Genomic DNA, 20,240 nt, shown 5'->3' with positions numbered 1-20,240 from the left:
TCAATAGAACCAAACATTAAGTTATTTCAGTAGTGCTCCTCATTATGAAACCAATCAGTGACAAAAAAGCTATCTCTATCCTATCATCTCAAACTAGACTGTAGAAGAGTTCACAATAAAATAATTAAAAACATACCTAAAATTACTTGAGGCTTTTCAAACCATTTGTTGTTTCTCTGACATTTCTCTCTCCCCGACCCAGAGAAACACAGCTTTCTTGTCAACTACAAACTAAGATCTCTAGATCAATTAATCTGGCAGCCCTTCAGGCAGGATGTCCTCTAACCATATAAAGGAAACACATCTGGCACTGCTGTACTAACAATACATGACAAGGAAATTAAGGAAGAAGTTTAGCAGAAAAAAAGTTTTAATTCTTTTGCCCTTGAAAGCCAAGGAGAGACATGACTAGTTTCATCAAGTACTGTGCTGCAAACCTCTTCACAACACTGTTCTCTCAAATTTTTAAAAATCCTTCTTGCATTTCTGATTTTGTTTCTACAGACTGAGTCAAAACAATTGTGTTAAATTCAGTTTCAGATGTTTACTTCAAGTGTCAGGACTGGTTCTAAAACAACACAAAGGTACAATCAGCAGTGCAATATAAGGTACCTGGTCTAGCTTCTGCTTATCACACCCAAACTACTAATTTTATTATAGGCATATGACCATGAAATCTTAACTCAGTCAGAAGCCTACATAAGCAGCCAAAATATTATAGACATATAATCACCCTGTTGGTCAGATGTGTCTCAAAAAAGTAAATTCATTGATTGAAGCCACTGAAAGCCCAAAACACACACAATTCCCTCCTTCTTTAACCTCACAGCATGCAACTTGCTCTTACAGACCCTCTGCTCCATGACAGCTCTTCACTTCTGACTCACGTGAATGTCCAGTTATAGTCATGAGAAATTCTCTCCATCATGTCCACTTTGGCCCCTGGCACACTGCAGATTGGACGGTTCCAGCTGTCCCGAATGCGCATGTAGAGGTTTCTGTTGTAGAAATTTTCAAAGTCCTGGTACAATGGGACAAAGTCCTGAAAAACATCAAGAGTACTCAAAGGAAAACCTGTATTACACGAAACCAAGAAGGAGAGGAATAAGTGAATTCTGTCATTCAGGTGTAATTTAGAAATGAAAAAAGAGAACTCAAGAAAAAAAATTCAAGAGCTCTTCATTACAAGCCCTGAAACCAATTCCACCCAAAGTGGTTTTATCCTGGAAATCCAAGCCAGTGCAAAATCAACTGAAGGTGAGACAGCAGCAAAACACCGAAGATTAATTTGCCAGCACAGAAATCTATCTGCTAGATGTGATTTCTAAACTTTCTCAACCTGTAAATCTACTACGCCCCCAAGATTTCCTCAAAATCAGGTGCTGATTTGCATACAACTTCTCTAGCAGGTCATAGAAACTAAAAGCCACCAACCACAATGAGGAAAAATAATTGTGGCATTAGGACACGCTTCAAGTTTGAAAGCCTCGAAGAATTTTAACGTATAGGAGAGAGAGGGGTGAAAGCAACACAGAAACTGAATTGGTTGCTCCTAATGACACAATGAGGTCTCGTTCTCTGAACAAACATGGGACTTGAAATAGCTTGGCTCTCCTTCCAGCTTTTGCAGGGGAGTTGAGGAGAGCATCCTTCTCGAAACATACAATAACCTCCTCCATGAAATTCATGACCTTATCATCTTTACAAGAGATTCATACTCAGCCTTCAGAGCTAAGCAGAGCAAGGGAACATGCAATTGCTTTTTGGTACCAAACAGTATGCATTGCTCTACTGAATACACAAAGAGTTTGAAAACTCTGGTACTCCGCCATATTTTATTCTGTAGATCAGAAATTCATTTAATATAGCAGCATTTGCATTATCAGAGAGGTTACTGCTACAACTTTCCACATTTTTTTGTTCTGAATTCGAGCAAATAAACTACGTTATGGTACCTCTCTTCTGCACAGCTTATCGGCACTTACATCCCACAGGATTTCTTTGCATGAGCATTTCCTGAATTCTAGCTTCCCTTCCAATGTTTTTCAGGAAAAGTAAGAGACTGTCTTGAATGGATAACACACAAGAATGTCACACTAATTGTGACAGCAAGGACATTTGAGCACACAAGAACATTTTTTTCTAGCTTATTTAAAATGCTCCAAAATAATGAGATTTCTTTATTACTATTCAATTACAAGAAAGTTTGACACTCAGTAATGATAAGAATGCATAATTCATTTGCTGCTGTATGACAAAGGCAAGGGCTTCTGTTTTTCACAAGAGAAATGCAAACACATTGAAGGGTATTTTATTTCTGGTGATACAATAAGCAAGACAGATTATCTGACCAAATTATGGTGCCTGACATTTGCACCACCAAAGCCAAACTGGGAGTATTTATGCCAGCTTTTTAATGACAACTCAAACAACAAGCACTAACAAGCTTTTACTTACAATGTATGACTGCAGGAAGAGTAGTTTTCTTCTTTACCTTCCTATATTAATGACTTTGCAACTTTGTTCTTTAAGTTTGGAGTAAAAGAACCTCTAGGTCCACTCCTTTGCAGCCACATACCACCAATTGTACAGGAAAGAGCCTTAAAGTGACTACTTCAAAGTAGACACTTGCACTTAAGCTCCCTACTGAGCTGCCTGTGCATAATCACAGAATATATCTGGTTGGAAGAGACCTTGAAGACCACCCACTCCAACCCTTGACCCAGTACTGAAAGGCCAAGACAAAACAATGGCCCTAAGTGCCAGGTCCACACACTGCTTGAACACCCCCAGTGAGGATGACTCTACCACTGCCCTGGGCAGACCATTCCAATGTTTGATAACCCTTTCAGTAAAGAAACATTTCCTGATATCCAGCCTAAACCTGCCCTGGCGCAACTTGTAACCATTTTCTCTAGTCCTGTCTCTTGTTATCAAGGAGAAGGGGCTGGCCCCCTCCTCACTTCAGGAGCTTCAGGTAATTGTAGAGAGTGATAAGGCCTCCCCTCAGCCTCCTTTTCTCTAGACATGCCCGAAAAGCACAAAGATACTAGAAGTCATCATTTTGATGATGGAAAAACAAGCTGGATTTAGCCAGTATGCTCTCTCTCAGCAAAGACAGACAGCAGGAACAAAATTTCCATGAGCTAAGGTGTAGGGTGGGGCAATTATTTCTTTCACGTTCCTGTACTTAAGGATAGTTTTGCATTTCTTAACATGCCAAGTCTTCTCTGAAGACTCTTTATCAAGTGAGCTTAACGGGGGTAATAGCTCAGTTAGTATAAATCTACAGCTAGAAAATCTTGAAGTAGCTACACAGCTCTATCCTTCTTTGATTTCAGTGTCTTGCACTGTTCCAGGCACAAAATGGGTTTCAAGGCTGAATCACTAACCAACTGGTCACTCTGACAATGGAATAAAACATCCAGGTATTGACAAATACATTTGGGAACTTCCTTCATATATGAAGTCACTGTATTATTAAGTGGTGATATGCATGAGAATACTTATAGCAATATAATAGGATTCATGACACAAAATTGAAATAATTATCTAAAAGCATCTGAAATCCACTGCTGCATCATTCATAAGGGGGTGGGAGAAGTGAGATCAAACAGAATCTCTGACACATTAGAAGATCAACACTTGAAGGACTTGTTATGGCTTATTATCTACTGAGATCTTTTTCAACTCTTAGCCATCTTTGCTTGAGAATTCAGCTTTGCAGTAGAAATTCAAACACATTATGTGACCTAGAAAACGATGGAGATTTTAGCCAAGGTTCTTGGCTAGGAGCAGAGAATCACAGAATCATAGAATGACAGGGGCTGGAAGGGACCTCTGGAGATCATCTAGTCCAACTCCTCTGATGGAGTAGGGTCACCTCGATCAGGCTGCATAGAGCAGCATCCAGACAGGTTTTGAATGACACCAGAGATGGAAACTCCACCACCTCTCTAGGCAGCCTCTTGTTCTTCCTCATGTTTAGATGTTCAAGTTTGTGCCCATTACCTCTTGTCCTGTCACTGGGCACCACTGAAAAAAGACTGTTTTCCAGAGGCTGGAAATGAGTCATTACACCAACTCGAGCAGGTATGCCTGGGCTTAGAGTCCAGTCTCACCTCAGACTGTTGATCAGATAGAGCATGTTTTATTTGAAACCCAAGCTGACAAAGCAGGAAGAGTAATGAGCTTGACTGGTGAGACAATCACCCACAAGAGGTTGACACCACCAAGATACATAACGCAAGTACGATCTTACAAGCCAACAGCAAAAACTGAGTTTGGAGTGATTTAACTGTCAAGTGCTCTGAATCTAATGGATTATGGTAAGAAAAAAGAATGTCTTAGAAGTCAACAAGAATTCAAGGAACCCCTCCCCTAGTAAACCATCCTCCTTGGAATACAACAGGGAGAAAGTGTTATTTTGGGATAAATTGTAACTAGATTTCCTCAGTAATCCTAACCCCACCAAGAGATTCTCACGAGCCATGCATTTGAGAACATGAAAAAGAGAAATGGTAGGGTCAGTGTGCCTTTATAAACTGGTACTGTCTTTTAGAGTTTGGAAGCCCACCTCTGGAGCAGGTATACAGGACATGATGGTCTGCCTGGCTGGTTCAGGGGTTGGTTTTTTTTGTTTGTTTTCTCCCTAAATATTTCTACAGTGTGGTATTTCATATGGAAAGATGATAGCAACAAGACCACTTCTCATGGAAATGAAATGAATATTATTTTTTCCACTTCAAAGATTAAAAAAATCCCCAAAACCTAAAAACATTTGGGGAGGGAAGGGGGGATGAAATTTACCAAAATCCATACTGTTTCAAAATTTTGGCACATATAGTCACAGGGCTGTGCTGCAACAGCATCCTACTACTGGAAGCAATCACTGTCACCTTTAAATGACCTTCAGAGGTTTTTATTATTATTTTTTTCATCAAGTTCTCATCCTATTTCAGGTCCAACACTCTTTTTAGCTGTAAGAGACTCTAAGAATATCAGCCTGAGATGGAACAGCTTCATTAGGAGAACAAATATTCTAAGAGAGTTGATTCTTTGAACAATCTTCAGAGTAAGTACAGTCAAAAACATCTGCAAAGGTTATGCTCTTTCCAATGGAGGAAGCAAAGCAGAATGTTCTTTCATCCAAATTCATTTGAACATGGGGCTAGCAAATACTAAACAGCTCAATTCCTGTTGATTTAAGCCTAGAACATATCCCCTGTTAGTGAGGTGATATCTTCTCCCCCTCTACTCTGCCCTGGTGAGACCATACCTGGAATACTGTGTCCAATTTTGAGCTCCCCAGTTCAAGAGAGACAGGGATCTGCTGGAGAGCCACAAGGATGATTAGGGGACTTGAGCATCTCCCCAATAAAGAGAGAGTGAGATGCCTGGGGCTGTTTAGTCTTGAGAAGAGAAGACTGAGAGGGGATCTGATCAATGTCTATCAATATCTGAGGGGTAGGCGTCAAGTGGATGGGGCCAAGCTCTTTTCAGTGGTGCAAAGTAGTAAGACAAGGAACAACAGATACAAAATTGAACATAGAAGATTTCACCTCAACATGAAGAGAAACTTCTTTGCAGTGAGGGTGACGGAACACTGGAACAGGCTGCCCAGAGAGGTTGTGGAGTCTCCTCTGGAGACTTTCAAGATTGATCCGGACGCATTCCTGCGCAGACTACCCTAGGTGATCCTGCTTTGGCAGGGGGGTTGGACTCAATGATCTCTGGAGGTCCCTTCCAACCTCTAATGTTCTGTGATTCTATGATGAAGAAATCCAAGTATCAGTGGTCTCCTAGCAGTTTGAAAGGCACAGCAATTTCAGGAAAGAGCAAAATGAGGGAAGAATAAATTCTCCCTTGGGGTGTTGCACCTCGGTATATGTGCTTTGAGAATCCAAGATTTCATCATACTACAAATTAATACTACAAGTGAAGGTCATAATGACATCTTTGTAACCATTAGCCTGGGGCACAGCAGTGCTTATGCTGCTTTTAAAGCCAAGTTTTCATAGCATTGCACCTAGGCTAACAAATGGTACCATGAGCACCAGCCAGGCTTATCTGCAATTCACATAAGGCATTCCCTGATAACACAAAAATGACTCTGAATGGAAATCAGGTGGACAATTGCAACAAATTTCAGGCTTCTAAAAGGAAGCAGAACAACTAGTTCCATCTCACTGCTAGTGAGTCAAGAGAAAAATGGAGCAATAAGTGTAGGGAGCCTTTATACAATTAGAAGGCCTCTGATGAGCTATACAGATGCTAAGACAGCAGATTACTGCCCCTGAGACAATGCTACGGCTGGATTCCTGTGAACAAGTATTTGAAAACCTCATATACTAGCAACATATTCCAACTGGGCAAGCTACTGAATATGAAGAGGTATGTTAAGAGAGCTAACAGACCCATCTGCAGAGTTGCTCCTGCATACGAAATATACAAGATAATCAACACAGCAAATCAGACCTAAAGAAAGGTAAAAGTGATTTTCATCTAGCCAGTAAAATCCCACAAGCATTTTTCAGATTTAACTACATTGTATGACCAAACATTACATTAAATTTGGGATGCACAAACTGATGCCAGGGTAATTGAGAACTGTTAATCCTGCTGCTTGCCCATGTCTAAACAAGACTAAAAATGTTTGGGAGAGGATGTGCTACACAACACTGGTTTCCAGGAAAAAGCCTAGCTAGATATATTTTAAACAAAGCCAAGAGCCATCAGACTATTTCCTGGAAATTAGTACTAGTAAAGTCTGTCCATTTTCACCCTTTTGTGTTCTAACCATGAGTGAGTATTGAGTTTTGCTGGAATCATTAACTTCAATGCAAGGCTCTAATAAATTCCAAGGAATTCACCCCCTGTCAGAGGCAGTTCCAATATAGACTGATTGGAAAGTCTGCTCTTGAACCTAGTTTGGTCACTTTTGGTTTCTAGTTTTGATGCACAGACTAGGACTACAATATTAAGTGACAAATTAAGGAAAGATTTGCTCTACTGAAATAAACTGCCCTCCAAAACTCACAAAAAAGAAAGGTGGATTTTTTTGGTCTTAGTTTTTAATAACTATATTTTAGACCTAAGTCTACATTATGGTTTTAACTGTGATCACATTCAGAAACACACCACAGAAAATTCACATACTTCAATTCATTGCATCATAGAACTGTTTTGGTTGGAGAAGACCTGTGAGATCATTGAGCCCAACCGTCAGCCTAACACCACCACAGCCATTAAACTATGTCCCAAAGTGCCATGTCCACATGTTTCTTGAACACCTCCAGGGATGGTGAATCCACCACCTCCCTGGGTGACCTATTCCAATGCCTGACCATGCTTTCCGTAAAGAAATTTTCCCTAATATCCAACCTAAAACTCCCCTGGCATGTTTTCAGGCCATTTCTTCTTGTTCTATCACTTGATACTACAGAGAAAAACTTTCAGGACAAGTTTATTCAGACCATTATGAAACATTTTCTCCCTCTGTGTAATTTTGGTTTGCTCACAAGGCAGGTTGTCACACTGCCCAGCTACACAGATACTCCTACTGTTTGCTTTTGAGCTTTTCACTTAAGCACATTATGATTTCAAAAAGCTAAACTTAACTCCTGCTTGATACTTAAGATCTAAGTAAGATCATAATCATCCAGTAAGTTCTTTAGAACTTAAATAATATAATTGTTGCTTTTCACACAGAGGTCACAAATTTGCCAGTCTACCCCAGGGCTCCTCCAGTTAGCATGTATTAACAAAAAAGTGTGAGTTCTGAGCTTTTCCTGTGTACTAGGATCTGCATTCTCTCACCCTACGATGACTGGGTTGTCAGCAGTGAGAGAGATTCAAATATTTGAAAATCATAAGAAATTGTTTCCAAACAAATCATTGAGCACCTCACTCCCCCAGCACTGAAATAAAACCTGGCTCCCACACTAGATGTTCTGCAACATGCTCTCATCAATTTGTTTGCAGGCAAACAAAGCTTAAAGCAGCAAAGTGTTACGATAAGTACTGTATGTTCTAGACCTCACATGATCACTTTTCTGTTTGTCTAATACCAAAACCAGCTATTCCAGCCAAAGCACTAGAAATGTGATTAGGGGAAGTCCACTAGGCTGAGATTTCTTCAACACCATTTAAAACAGGATTTCCTATTCCTCATTCTTACGCAGTATTCACTGGCACTTCTTACTAGCTCCATCCACAGACATCCTATATACAAAACATGCATCTCTTTCCTGCAAGTCATGACCAACATATAAACTCAAAGGGTTTTAAATCCATCTGTCTGGGAGGTATACTTGTTAAGCAAATGCTTCAATACTGAATTAACCTAGAAAAAAAAAAAAGTCAAAGCTAAATTTCTTTCAGAACTAGGATAATTAGTTGCTAACTAAGTCTGTACTCCAACATCCTGTGTGATGGCCTTTACCAATAGCATATACCCAAACTGGAGCTACTGCCTGAGGTCCTCCGCTGGTATGCTCTCAGGTAAGAGTCATGACTGCTCCCACAGAAAAGGACTACTGTAAGCAGCCTTGCACCTTACATTTAAGTAACAGAATAAGCATTTCACAACAATTGTGCAACAGAAAATAACTACAGTATAGAACAATTGCACCAACACTTCAGTTATCCCTTTTTAATCTTCAAGTGCCATGAGTATAGATCAATATTTAAACCTTTATTCTAATGTCTTGGTAGATTTCTGCAACTGTTTGTATGCTCCTTTCTGCCATCAACTTCTAGTTTATGAACAGAAAAATACAAGGGTGTCACATTCTCAGGTGACATAAACCAGAGTAGCTTAAACAACATTAATGAACACTTTGGGTTTTGAATTGAAATTAGTCAGCAATCCTTATTCAGGTATTGCAACTGTTAAAAGGGATCAAAATTTTTCACTTCCAGATTCCAGAAGTCACTTTTGGAAATAGTGTAAATTTAAACTCCTATACTTTTAACTAATACTAAACACCTATTACTCATCAAACTCCTATGAGAATGCTTCTATTTTAGAATTAAGCACCTTATTATGAGTAAGGCTAACTTTACCTCATGACATTCAAAGAAGCTCCTGTGAAGTAGTTTATGGTACTGGTTAGTTTACTACATCTTACCTAATCTACCATCAGATGACATGCACTTCACTCAAAAAATCCTCCAAATAAGTTTTCCTATGTTTCCTTCCCACCATTGACTATTTGTTTGCATTACAGTGACATCCTTCCTACCACACAATTTTCTACTAGCCAACTGTTTGTGTGGCTTAACAGAGAACCAGAAACCAGCAACTGGAAAACAACTCTACTTTACATTTGATAAACCAAACTGGCTCCCCAAAGCTGTTGAGAAAAATAGAAGCCTGATCAGAAAAAGTAAGACAACTGACTTTACCTTTGGAGCAAGGCTCACTAGTATTCACACTGTGCTAAGAGGGCTCACATTAAGAGTCATCAAGAAATAGCTTGTGAAGTACAATTTTAAACTTCAGCTTTCTTAACAGTAACCAATTCCTGTGGGAAATAAAAGCCTCAAAATATTTTACAATTATTCAAAATTAGGGTTATCTATTCCAGACTAACTGCTGAAGCAGGCAAGACTTTTCACCTGGTAACAGATGCTTTTGTGAGTATGTCTTACTACAAATTAACTATTATTAATTGCTATCAGTGAGTCAAGAGTCAGTACCTCAGATTACTCACCTGCTAACCTGCTACTGTTCTGGACACTCAATTTGTGCTCTGGTTCTCATCCACAAGGTTGTTTTTTTGTTGTTGTTTTTTTTTTTTTTGACAAGTGTTTAGACTAAAGAGAATTAATGGCATGCTTCCAAATAAAAAACACAGCCACTAGAGCAGCATCAGAAAGCCTCCAACTGCTCTCAAACCCAAACCAGATCCTTTGATAAGCACTTTTTTTAGCTGCTGGCATAAGTGATGTCTCTTCCCCAAACCCTTGTTTATGCAGCTAGGGCATCATGTTGATGTAACTGTTGATGCAGTTTTGCAGTGAACTAGATGAAGGAACTGCTCCACCAAAAAAACACCACAACTAAAACATTTTGCTTAACGACACAGCAGTGCTATCAAAATATTTGGGGCATTCAGAAGACAAGGAAAACAGCAGGAAACTTTAAGTAACATTGCTCCCTAAGAAATGCTTAAGTTACAGCCTCAGCCACATCATTTCCCACTGGCCATTATTTCCCAATGGTTACCTTTTGTTCTTCTCTTTCTGTTGCATTTTGACACTTCTCAATCTTCCACTGCCGCATGAAATCTCGCAGATAGCCAAAGAGAGTAAGTACACCATAACCTACATAGGTCAGCACAGCAACCAGCATTGGTGTTTCTTCAAAAGCTTCATTGAAAGGCCTTTTGTATAATCCTCCATTGTGCACAATATGATTCATCTACAGTAAAAATTAAGAGAGGCATTTGTAAGATATTCATTAAAGAAATGACAAGTAGGCATTTCAGCATAGCCCCCGGCCCTCTGACCAGCTATAAGGTCTTCATCTCCCTACCCAGTTCAGCATACTTTCAGCTAGGTTCAGCTATTATCAATAGTCAATTTCCATAGGGGAAATTGTTACGCTCTTGATATAACCAAAGTTACGATTACCCACGTAGTGCAGTTTACTCTAAGGTCTCAAAATTCTTTAGCTTGTGAAGCTACCTAGAGAACATTGCTTACATCCAGGCCAACCCAGATGAAAAGTCTGCCTTCCCCCTTCACCAAGAGCTAGGTAAGCACAAACAACAGAACACTGACGCTTCTCAGGCATCCAACCAAAATGGAAATGAAGTTTTATTCATCTAAACAATGTATTTTCAGAATTACGAGACTTGGAAAACAACTGGAAAATATCAGAGTAAGACTCAACTTTGGAACTATGTATTACTGTAACAAAACAAGCATAATCTACATGTCTCCATAGTCCTTAGCCTAAAGATGCTGACACAAACACTGTGCTCATCCATGGGTGGACATGATACCACAGACAAAAAAGTCATTGTATATGCAGTCCCAACACTGCATATACGTCAGCACGCAGAACAAAGCAAGGCTTTCTGCATAAAATCCACACTGAAAGCCATCTTGCTACTTGCATACCCTCTCCTGAAGACAAGAGACTGACTAGATGTGTAATACATGTGGAAGCCCAGCTGAAGTATACATAACATTTGTGAGCACTACAGAAAAACTTCACAGCTACAAGGCAAGGACTCACTCAACATAACACTATGGAAAAAAAAGAACATCATGGTTTTAACTAGGTCACCTGTTCAGAGAACAAAGTTAAAACATCAAATCTCAAAAGACAATGCATCAAAAACCAGAAACCCAGACAGCAGATGCAAATTGTTATCTGTATTCCTAGAAGTTATAGAACAGCTACAATATAAAGTCTGAAAAAACACTCTCCAAGACAAATCCTTTACCTGTAGCCAAGGACCCAAGTCTAACTCCTTGCAGAACAAATTTATTTTTTCTAGTACTCATATTCTTAGGAAAATTACAGCCTCTGAATGGATTAAGATTGGCAGATACTTCTATAACTTTCTGTTTTCCAAATATATTATGAAAGCTGTTGCCAGATGTGCACAAGAACAGCTATAAGAAGGAAACCAAATAATTCCTTTCAATAAATGGCTTTATTAATAACACCATGCTGAAAAGAGGGCTAAAACAAGGATGCATCTAGGACTTTGCCCAAATTTCCCTGGACTGTACTCGAATTGCATGTTATAGTCAGATATAATAAGAAATTTATTAGAAATATAATAAGAAATTTAAAAACCATTCTAATCAAAGAAACATCAGCACCTAGCAAAGAGGTTGAACCTAAATACCTCAAAAAAGAACAACAGCAAATAATTAATGAGCAGGGGCCAGCAGACAATAAAACCAGTTGTTCACCTACAACACTCATACCATCATATGGGGAAGGCAGACAGAGTTGTACTAACCTCTGTGTATCAACTAGATGAATCAGTAAAGACAGAGATACTTGCTGGCCTCACCAGATGCTGCATTATTTGGAAAGTGATACCTGATTATCTCAGGTGCTGCTCAATTTGAAGTCTGGCATTAATATCTTGAAAGTAATTTTTCAGAAGCAAAGGTCAGCTCTTAGGACACAAATATGCTACAGCAATGCAGTCTTTGTATAGTATAAACTGCACCAGCACCTTCCTTCTGCTACTGCTTCATACTTCTTCCCTCTTGCCAACATGGACATCCAGAACAAAGTTTTAACCAGCGCACATCCTCAATTCGGTCACCACAGCTGCAGAAATTTTAGAACTGGTGCAAGTGTGGAAAAAAACCAGCAAAGCCATACTTGTCTTTTAGCAGCAGCACTTGCCCCAAATGCAACGAACTAACTTGTAGTGCTTTGAGGCCAGGTTTAATGCTGAAGTTAATTTTTAAAAACACGGTGTACAGTGGTGGCTTAACCTAGAAAATGACCATGCTCTGGAACAGGTGTAGGAACACTTGCTTACCTCATTGCAGTTCAGATGATGGCAGTTTGAAGCTTTAAAGCAGGCCATAGGCTCATACACTGTTTCTTCAGGAATAGTGCCAGCCAAAGGAACTCCCTCTGCCCCACTCACTCCCATTTGGAGCTACCTGCATCTCTCCCTGGCTTGCATAACTAAGGCTAATCTGATTTTCAGCACAGCACCCCTCCAACACTGAAATGATTTGGGTTGGAAATATAGTATTTTGCAAAAGGTTGTTTATTAGACCATAATAATCTTTGCATCACTGCTCCACAAACTCATTAGATACATCTCAGCCACAAGAACCAGCAGCTTTTGGGGAGAAAAGAGGGGCAGCAGCACCATGACAACCAAGAGACTTGGTAAGCCAACACAGCAGAGGAAAACCCATGAAAGTTTTATCTTCTCTGCTACTATTGAGATTGCTTAACTGTAACACTATGGTTCCAATTCATGCAACCAGAGAATTTTATTGCATCCAGATCTGAGAAAGATTGTGCACCAAAGCACAATTACTAGTTTCACAGCTTGATAGATTAAAGCTGAATTCTTTGTCCCCATGCTGACAGACTATGCTGTGAACAGCAACTACCCAGCAGCAAACAAACAATATACCTGCTACCTATAGCTGGCTACTAGTAGCTGATTGCTGGATAAGCACAGAAAACTGACAGGGACTACTTCACAAACTACTTAGCAGCTAATAAACAGAGATCACATCAAAGCTTTTAATGTCTTTCCCAAGTAACACGAAGTTCATCTGGAAGAAATGAAAGGCTACATCCTAAGGGTATGGATCTAAGTTTATCTAATACCAAAAAACAGCTACTGAAAAAAAAGAATAAAAAATAGTTCAACAAACCTAAACCTATACACCATTTTAATCAGAATAAAAGTATACTGATTTTTTTCCAGCTCTTTTCAGGTGCCTTTGATTATAACAAATGCTAAAACTAAGCAAGATATTCCATATGATCAAACCCTATTATTTCACTGAGATACACCCTTTTGGGAATACTTGTATTGATTCAACACACGCTCCAATCAATTTACTCTCCCAGTGTTCTCCTACCAGCATGCTTATACATTCTTAAACTCCCATGTCAGTAACCACATAAGCTGAGAAGCTTCTATGTTATCCCAGATGAATTAAACATTACAGAAATACTCTGAATGCAATTCCACAGATTTTTCAGGAGACTACAAATATGCTCTAGAACTGCCTATATAAGAGACTTTTCTAGCCACATTTTAGATGTGAGCCTATTTGTTTTTCCAAGAATGCCTTATGAATCCACACGAACCTTCCAATGAAGGCTTACATGCTGCAAGCTCCAAGCTTGCTGCCAAAGAGCTGCAAGTGCAGTTCCAAATACCAAGAAAGTGCCTACAGCTTAGTAATTAATTTCCTTTCCTGGGGAGGAAAAACAAAGTAGAAAAAGGAAGGGGACAAGATTAAGACTTTTATGGTTTCAACAAGTCATGTGATAAAGTGAGCCAGTACCTTTGAACTAGCATATGCTGGTGTATCTAAATGGAGAGGACAAAGAAAGCCCAGGACTCACCTAAGCTAGGTGTACGGCTCAAAACAAACAGATATTCATCTACATCTCTCCTTCCTGTACTGTCCAAGACTGTGTGCACACAGAAGAACACCATCTTAGCAAGAAACTCTACTGCAAGAGAAAAATCAGAGTGCACCGCACAGCTGCTTACAAAAGGCAGTGAAGAGATGGCATTCTGAATCAGCCACAGGTAGGTAATGCCTGTGTTGGGTCAAGCTCTTGGGGAAACCAATCACATAAATCATCATTGTAAATAGTTACTGAGCAGCAGCATTTACCTACAGCTAGAAAAAGGACTGCATTGGTCAAAGCAGAACATATCAGAGTGATGCATTCCAGCCTCCTCTGCTTCTTGGGAGCCCTCCAATGGATCCAGATCTTCACGTGGCTCTATCAGCAACTTTCTCGGGAGCTCAGTACTGGACACAGTACTCAAGCTGCAGTCTCACAAATGCTGAGTGAGGGAGGATGATCACTTCTTCGTGAGTGTGTTAATGAGATTTAGTTCTTAAGGATCAATTTTTTTCTTTTTAGCAGAAATACCTGCATTTTCATTTTACACAGATGTGAAAGAAAGCCCACACAATTCTGTACTAAAATTCCTTTTTTATACTAGTGTACAGGGTAGTTATTAAACATCTTTGTCTTATCCTAACCATATGAAACAAGGGTTCATTCATATCACTGCTACCACTAGTTCACTGTAACAAGAAAAACTTGCAGTATTTCTTGCTCTCATCTTCCTAAGTGTGCTCTCCCTAAGAGAGCAAAAGCATCTATAAAATGAAGATGAAGACATTGTTCCCCTGTATCCTGAAGCATCTCATGATATGAGCCTACAAAAGCACTATGATTGTTCTCTAAAAAACAAAACCCCAAACACAAAATGCAGGACCACGCAAGCTGTTTCTTTAGCATGCACATACCAAAGCTTTCAGAAAAAATAATATCTATGCTGCCCATTTTAATAGCTGTGGAGAGAGAATTCAAGACTTGTGACAGTTCTAAAGGCATGCAAATCCCACAGCCCTCCTACTCTCTTCAGCCAAGCAACTCCTTGTCTTCCTGAGGAAGCAGTATGAGATCTTGTTTATAAAAGCATGAATGCAGTAAGTTATCTGGAGATTGCTAGGGTATGGCATTTGAAGATCTAGAAACATTAGGGAAACTCTAACTTAAAATGATTCCTTTCCTAGCTACTAATAATATTAATCTCCAAGGTAGCCAAAGTCAGTTACTGTACAGTCTTAGTAGGCAGCAAGTTTCCCTCTCCTCTTCCCAAGGGAAGGATTAGCAGCTCAGATCCCAATAGGAGACAAAATAATACAACATGTTTAAAAATTAAGGTGAACAATGTCATCCTTTTCTGCTCCTGCTAGACTAACAGTAAAAAGCCCACACTATGTTAAATACCAGTCTCTCTCTGTGCAGGGTATTGTAAGGAAAGACTGAAATATGCGTCATAAGGATAATAATGCCTTGAATCTATGCTTTTTTTGGTTAGGGTTAAAAAAAGTACAACAAAACCAAACCAACCAAAAGACCCCAAAACTTACTCAGATAACCACAACAAAGATGTCCTAAATACAGGCAGAGTCCTTTTTTCATATCAGTGAAAAAAGAGGAAACCTTTCCTGCACAATCAAGCCCTACAGGAGGGCACAATGATGTACTACCTCACATCTAAGCTCTCCTCTCACAAGCTCCATGCTTTTCCAGATAAACTGTTAGCAACTGAAACAGTTCTTTATAACCAATGGCTTTCCTTCCTCTTCCCATCAATATATTCATTTTATTCAGATGTTTTCATGTCTCTTCTCTCAAGGACCCTGTCATAAGCTTTTTTGCAAAAGCACCTTCCCCCCCTTCATCCTTATTTTTCACTTTTTTTTAACTAAGTTTGCATTTGTACCTTTTTGGTACTTGATTATTTTGCATTCCAGAGACCTCTATACGTGAAGTATTGTATGTGGTGTGGTATGGTATGTAACATACATGCACAGTAAGCATTAACTTTTCCCTTCTCCTGCATAAAGGATCAACAACCAAAATTCAAAAGACAGAGGACCAGTCAAGTAGCCAAATTTGTGAAACATCAACTCTAAGCTCCCATCACTGATGCTGTTTGAGAAACCTACACGTGTACCCCTGAACAGACACTTCTTCCAGTAAAGTTCCAGTATTTAATCCCTTATTTTGAAAGGCAGCAATCTGACACATATAAAATCATAGAGAAAAGAATGCAAGATTCTTAATTCTAAATTTCTGCTTGACCAGTGAGCAGTTGCCATGGAAAAAAAGCACAACTTTGTTATATTCTTGCCTTCTTTGACACTGTCGATACACTTTTGACTTTTTGCTAAGATTTCTCATGACCACTTCTGCCATGAGCCTTCCTCCCCTTTAGAAATAGTTATTCAAACACCTGAGGTGTCCAAGACATAGTTGAATGTAGTATCATATCCAAGCTACTAACTGAACAGAATGTCTCATAAAGCAGGAACGTTTTTAAGCTTCCTCAGTTTGACACTGATGGTTTATCCACTGACATACTGTATCTCCTGTGTTTTCCAGATACACAGCTGAATAAAATCCCTGGAATAAAAAAGTTTCCATACCTTACTTCTCTGTTCAGAAGAACATAATTGAATACAGGCTTTCTTTTAAAAGCACAAAGGAGCAAAAAAAATAACAACAAACCCCACACTTATGAAAGAACCCTCATCATCACCACACTTGGCCTTAGAGCAAATATTTACACCTATGATTTTAAAGGTGCCAGAGCCCCCTAAACCACTATAAGCTGACAGTGCTGCCAAATGAAGGTACTGTACTCTCAAATTTGTTCACTCCCAATACTGTGCTGTCACCTTCCAGGTGGCAGGGCAAATCTGCGAGCATCACTCAGTGAAAGGAATATAGTAAGTGCCCTGGATTAAAATTCACTCAGGGAAAAAAAAAAAAAAGAAAACAAAGAAAAGCTTAGTTTTATCCTGCATCAGCTTTCAATCTGCTTCATCTAGTGACTACACAAGCCCACACTGGAAAAACAAACAGAGCAGCAGTGGAATAAAAGCATGGAGTAACAGGAGGGATGACAGTGAGGGGTAGGTTTTCACAAGCAGCTTTAGGTGCTAAGAACGACCTATTCCATCTTGTTGGGTTTGCCTTCACAAGAAGCATGACGTCCCTTACACACACAAAGGTTTAGTTTCTTTCAGAGAAACTAGACGCCTGAAGTCACAGATACACTCACATCACAGGGTGTTAATACAGCTAAATGGGAAGTTCTGCATCAACCTTTAAGTCTTCCGTATAAGTCCCTATAGAAGGCCACTGAACTTACAGTCTTGTGCATTATACCTGTAACAATAAAATAGAGAAGGGCAGTGCTAATATCCTTTCTTCTCAGACCTATTCTGAGAGCAGACCTGTTCTATGAGAGGTTTGAGTTTGAAGTTCTGCTGGTGACAAAAGCCTTGCAGTAAAGGTATAGCAATGACTTCAGGGCCATTTGTTCCACCTAAAGTTATCAGTCTAGCAACAATCATCCACCCGGCGCAGCCCCCCGACACAGGCCCGTGACGAAGGCGCTGCCCTGCCAGGTCCTCAGGCCAGGGCCAGGAGGCACAAATCCGAACCCCGCTGGCCAGCGAAGTTTTGCCGAACTCCCCAACAGCCACCTCGGTGGGTTCCCGGAGCCCGCCTTCCGCCGCAGTCGCGGCGTGAGGGGTGGCTGTAAACTCCCCCGCCGCCCCAGCCCGCCCCGGTGCCGGCCCCGCCCGGGCGGCGGAGGGCGCCCGCCGCACACACCTGGGTGTCGGGCGCAGGAAGCCCGCGCACGTAGCCATTGCGGAGCGCTCCATGGGACGCGCCACTGCAGCCGTTGGCGCGAGGCTGGGCACCCAATGCCGCCGCAGCTCGCTCGGGTCCTTCCATCCCACCGGCTCCGCTCCGCTGCGCCCGCCCGGCCGCGCCGCACCGGAAGCGCGACCCGCTGCTTCCTCCAATCGCTGGCGGAGGCGTCACACGCGGGGACGGACTCCGCAATGACGCATTAGAGCGCGTGCGAGACTAGCGGCAGAGGCCGAGGAGGCGGAACGGCATCGAGGGGACGGCACCCAATGAGAACTCCGCATAGCAATCAGATGGGAGGGAAACGAGTTGAAGGAAGGGGCTTGCCCAATCGCAAGGGAGTGAGATGGAGCGAGAAGGTAAAAGTTATCCAATCACTTGGCAGCGATGGAACCGGGAACGAAGGAGGAAGATGAGATAGCCAATTATAGCTCGAAATAGAGGGAGGGGCACGAGAGAACAGCGGCATCTGTCCAATGGCAGGAGGGAGCAGCAGGGCGGTAGCTGAGACGGCAGCCAATGGGGGACGTCGGAGCGGACTTAGGGGACGAGGCAGAGGCGAGCCAGGCGCCTGTAGGGAAATGCTGCAGGTCCAGTCCGGGTAGGATAGCTGCCCGGTCGGCTGGCCTGGCTGCGCAGCGCAGCTATGAGTGCACCGCCTGGGCCATGGCAGCGGCCATGTAGGAGGGGCGCGGGGGAGTCGGGTGTGTGAGGCTGCCCTGGCTTCCGGAAGGCACCCGGTGGGTCGGTAAACGCTTTCGCTGACGCCAAGGGGGCAACGCAGCCGAGTGCGGAGGGTGGTGCCACCTCCGTTACTCGCGGCGGCCCTACCTTCGGAGCACCCCTGTCCCCGAGGAGAGGGCCAGGGTATGATGAGGCAGCCGGGGAGCCCCTCGTCTGCCCTCGCTGCTCTGAATCGAGGGAGCTGGTGGAGTGTAGCAGTTCCTTCGAGACTCTGGGCGTGGCCTCAGGACACGCAGGCTTTGGGCTGTGTCGTGATGAGCTGCGTGAAAGCTAAAGTTACCCATCGCAAGTCTGACAGGAGACCTCCTCGGTGAAACTATGAATGGCTTTTTGGGAGGTCAGACTTAATTACTGTGATGTCCTTTCCAGCCTGAAATCGATCTGGGAGAGGTGAATCTTGGCTCTAGTCCATTTAAGTAATGAAGGGTCTGAAAGGAAACGCTGTAGGCTTGTCCAGGCAGACAAGCTCCAGGCAGAGTTTAAGTCAATAGGATTTAAATTTGGGCTTAAAGGTAGGCGTATGCCTGGCTGCTTTGCTGAGTTGCCAGCATATTAACTCTGCCTGCGGCTGTGTTTAAAAATCATGGTATGTTTGGCTATAAATTTGAGTATTTTCTGAGAATTTGAAAGTACATACTTACTTTAGAGGCCAGGTAAACTAAACAGTGTATTTAGCTCGGGGGTAGCTATTACCAACCTTAGTTCGGGTTACCAAAGATCACACGGACAACACCAGAGGAAAGATGCTCTGCAAACCACAAAGCATCTGTATTTGTGCACTGTTAAACAACTTGTCTACGTTTGGTTTCCATGTTGCAGGGGTGTTAATCTGTAGAGAGGAAACAGCTTAACATGTTTAATCACATAGGGAAGAGATGTAAGAGGATGACCTTTCATTTCTGCAGTGTTATTGAGAGGGAAGGGCTGTGGTGTTTCCTAGAGTGCAACTTGAAATAGTCAGCACAAATCTTGGGTAACACACTGGAAAGTTGACAGGTTTAAGCCAATGGATTTGAGAGGATAGTCTCAGCCTTTTCCTTCTGATTTGCTACTACTGATGGTTATTTTTCAGTCTTATAGTCACGTCTTGGAGGCTCTGTCGTGGGTTTCATTGCAAATTCAATACAAATGTGGAGTTCCTAACAAAAATACATTTGCTTCTGTGAAAGACAGTAATTTTCCTTCCCTCAAGAAGATTTGGGAGAGCTTCATGGCCTCGTTTCAGCCTATTTCTAGGCAGTAGTATGTGTCCGATATGCCTCATCTCTGGGTCATTTTTGCCCAGAGGGCTTTTTGTAATGAGGGGAACAAACAGGCTCTGAGGTAACGCACACAGGCTGGGTGTGAGACTTTGTTCCTATTTTTGCATTCTGTGGCCGCTCCCATATCTTGGCTGACACTAAAGCAGGTATGGACTTGTCTAAAAAGCATTCTTCTTTCACCTGGTTTCAGTGTGCTGTCAGCTAGGATGGGATGGGCCTTGTCCCCTCTCATATTGCAGGATGGGAGCATGAGGAAGACTGGTGTTGCTAGGAAGGACCTAGTGATCAAA

The 20,240-nt window shown here is 41.5% G+C and overlaps 1 protein-coding gene across 1 annotated transcript in view; it reads right to left on the bottom strand.

The window, feature by feature from the left end:
- The window catches only part of SPTLC2 (serine palmitoyltransferase long chain base subunit 2), a 69,238-nt gene extending 51,210 nt beyond the window's left edge, over window positions 1-18,028 (bottom strand). The window contains exons 1-3 of the mRNA XM_054400491.1: window positions 17,903-18,028; window positions 10,232-10,426; window positions 888-1,042 (exon numbers count right to left, since the gene is read on the bottom strand). Coding sequence (XP_054256466.1) covers window positions 888-1,042; window positions 10,232-10,426; window positions 17,903-18,028 — 476 coding nt within the window. The remainder of the gene's footprint in view (window positions 1-887; window positions 1,043-10,231; window positions 10,427-17,902) is intronic.
- Window positions 18,029-20,240: the final 2,212 nt, after the last annotated feature.

The sequence above is a fragment of the Indicator indicator genome, chromosome 4 (genome assembly GCF_027791375.1).
Source record: "Indicator indicator isolate 239-I01 chromosome 4, UM_Iind_1.1, whole genome shotgun sequence".
In the NCBI taxonomy this organism is placed as follows: domain Eukaryota; kingdom Metazoa; phylum Chordata; class Aves; order Piciformes; family Indicatoridae; genus Indicator; species Indicator indicator.
This window is presented reverse-complemented; position numbering and strand designations above follow the sequence as displayed.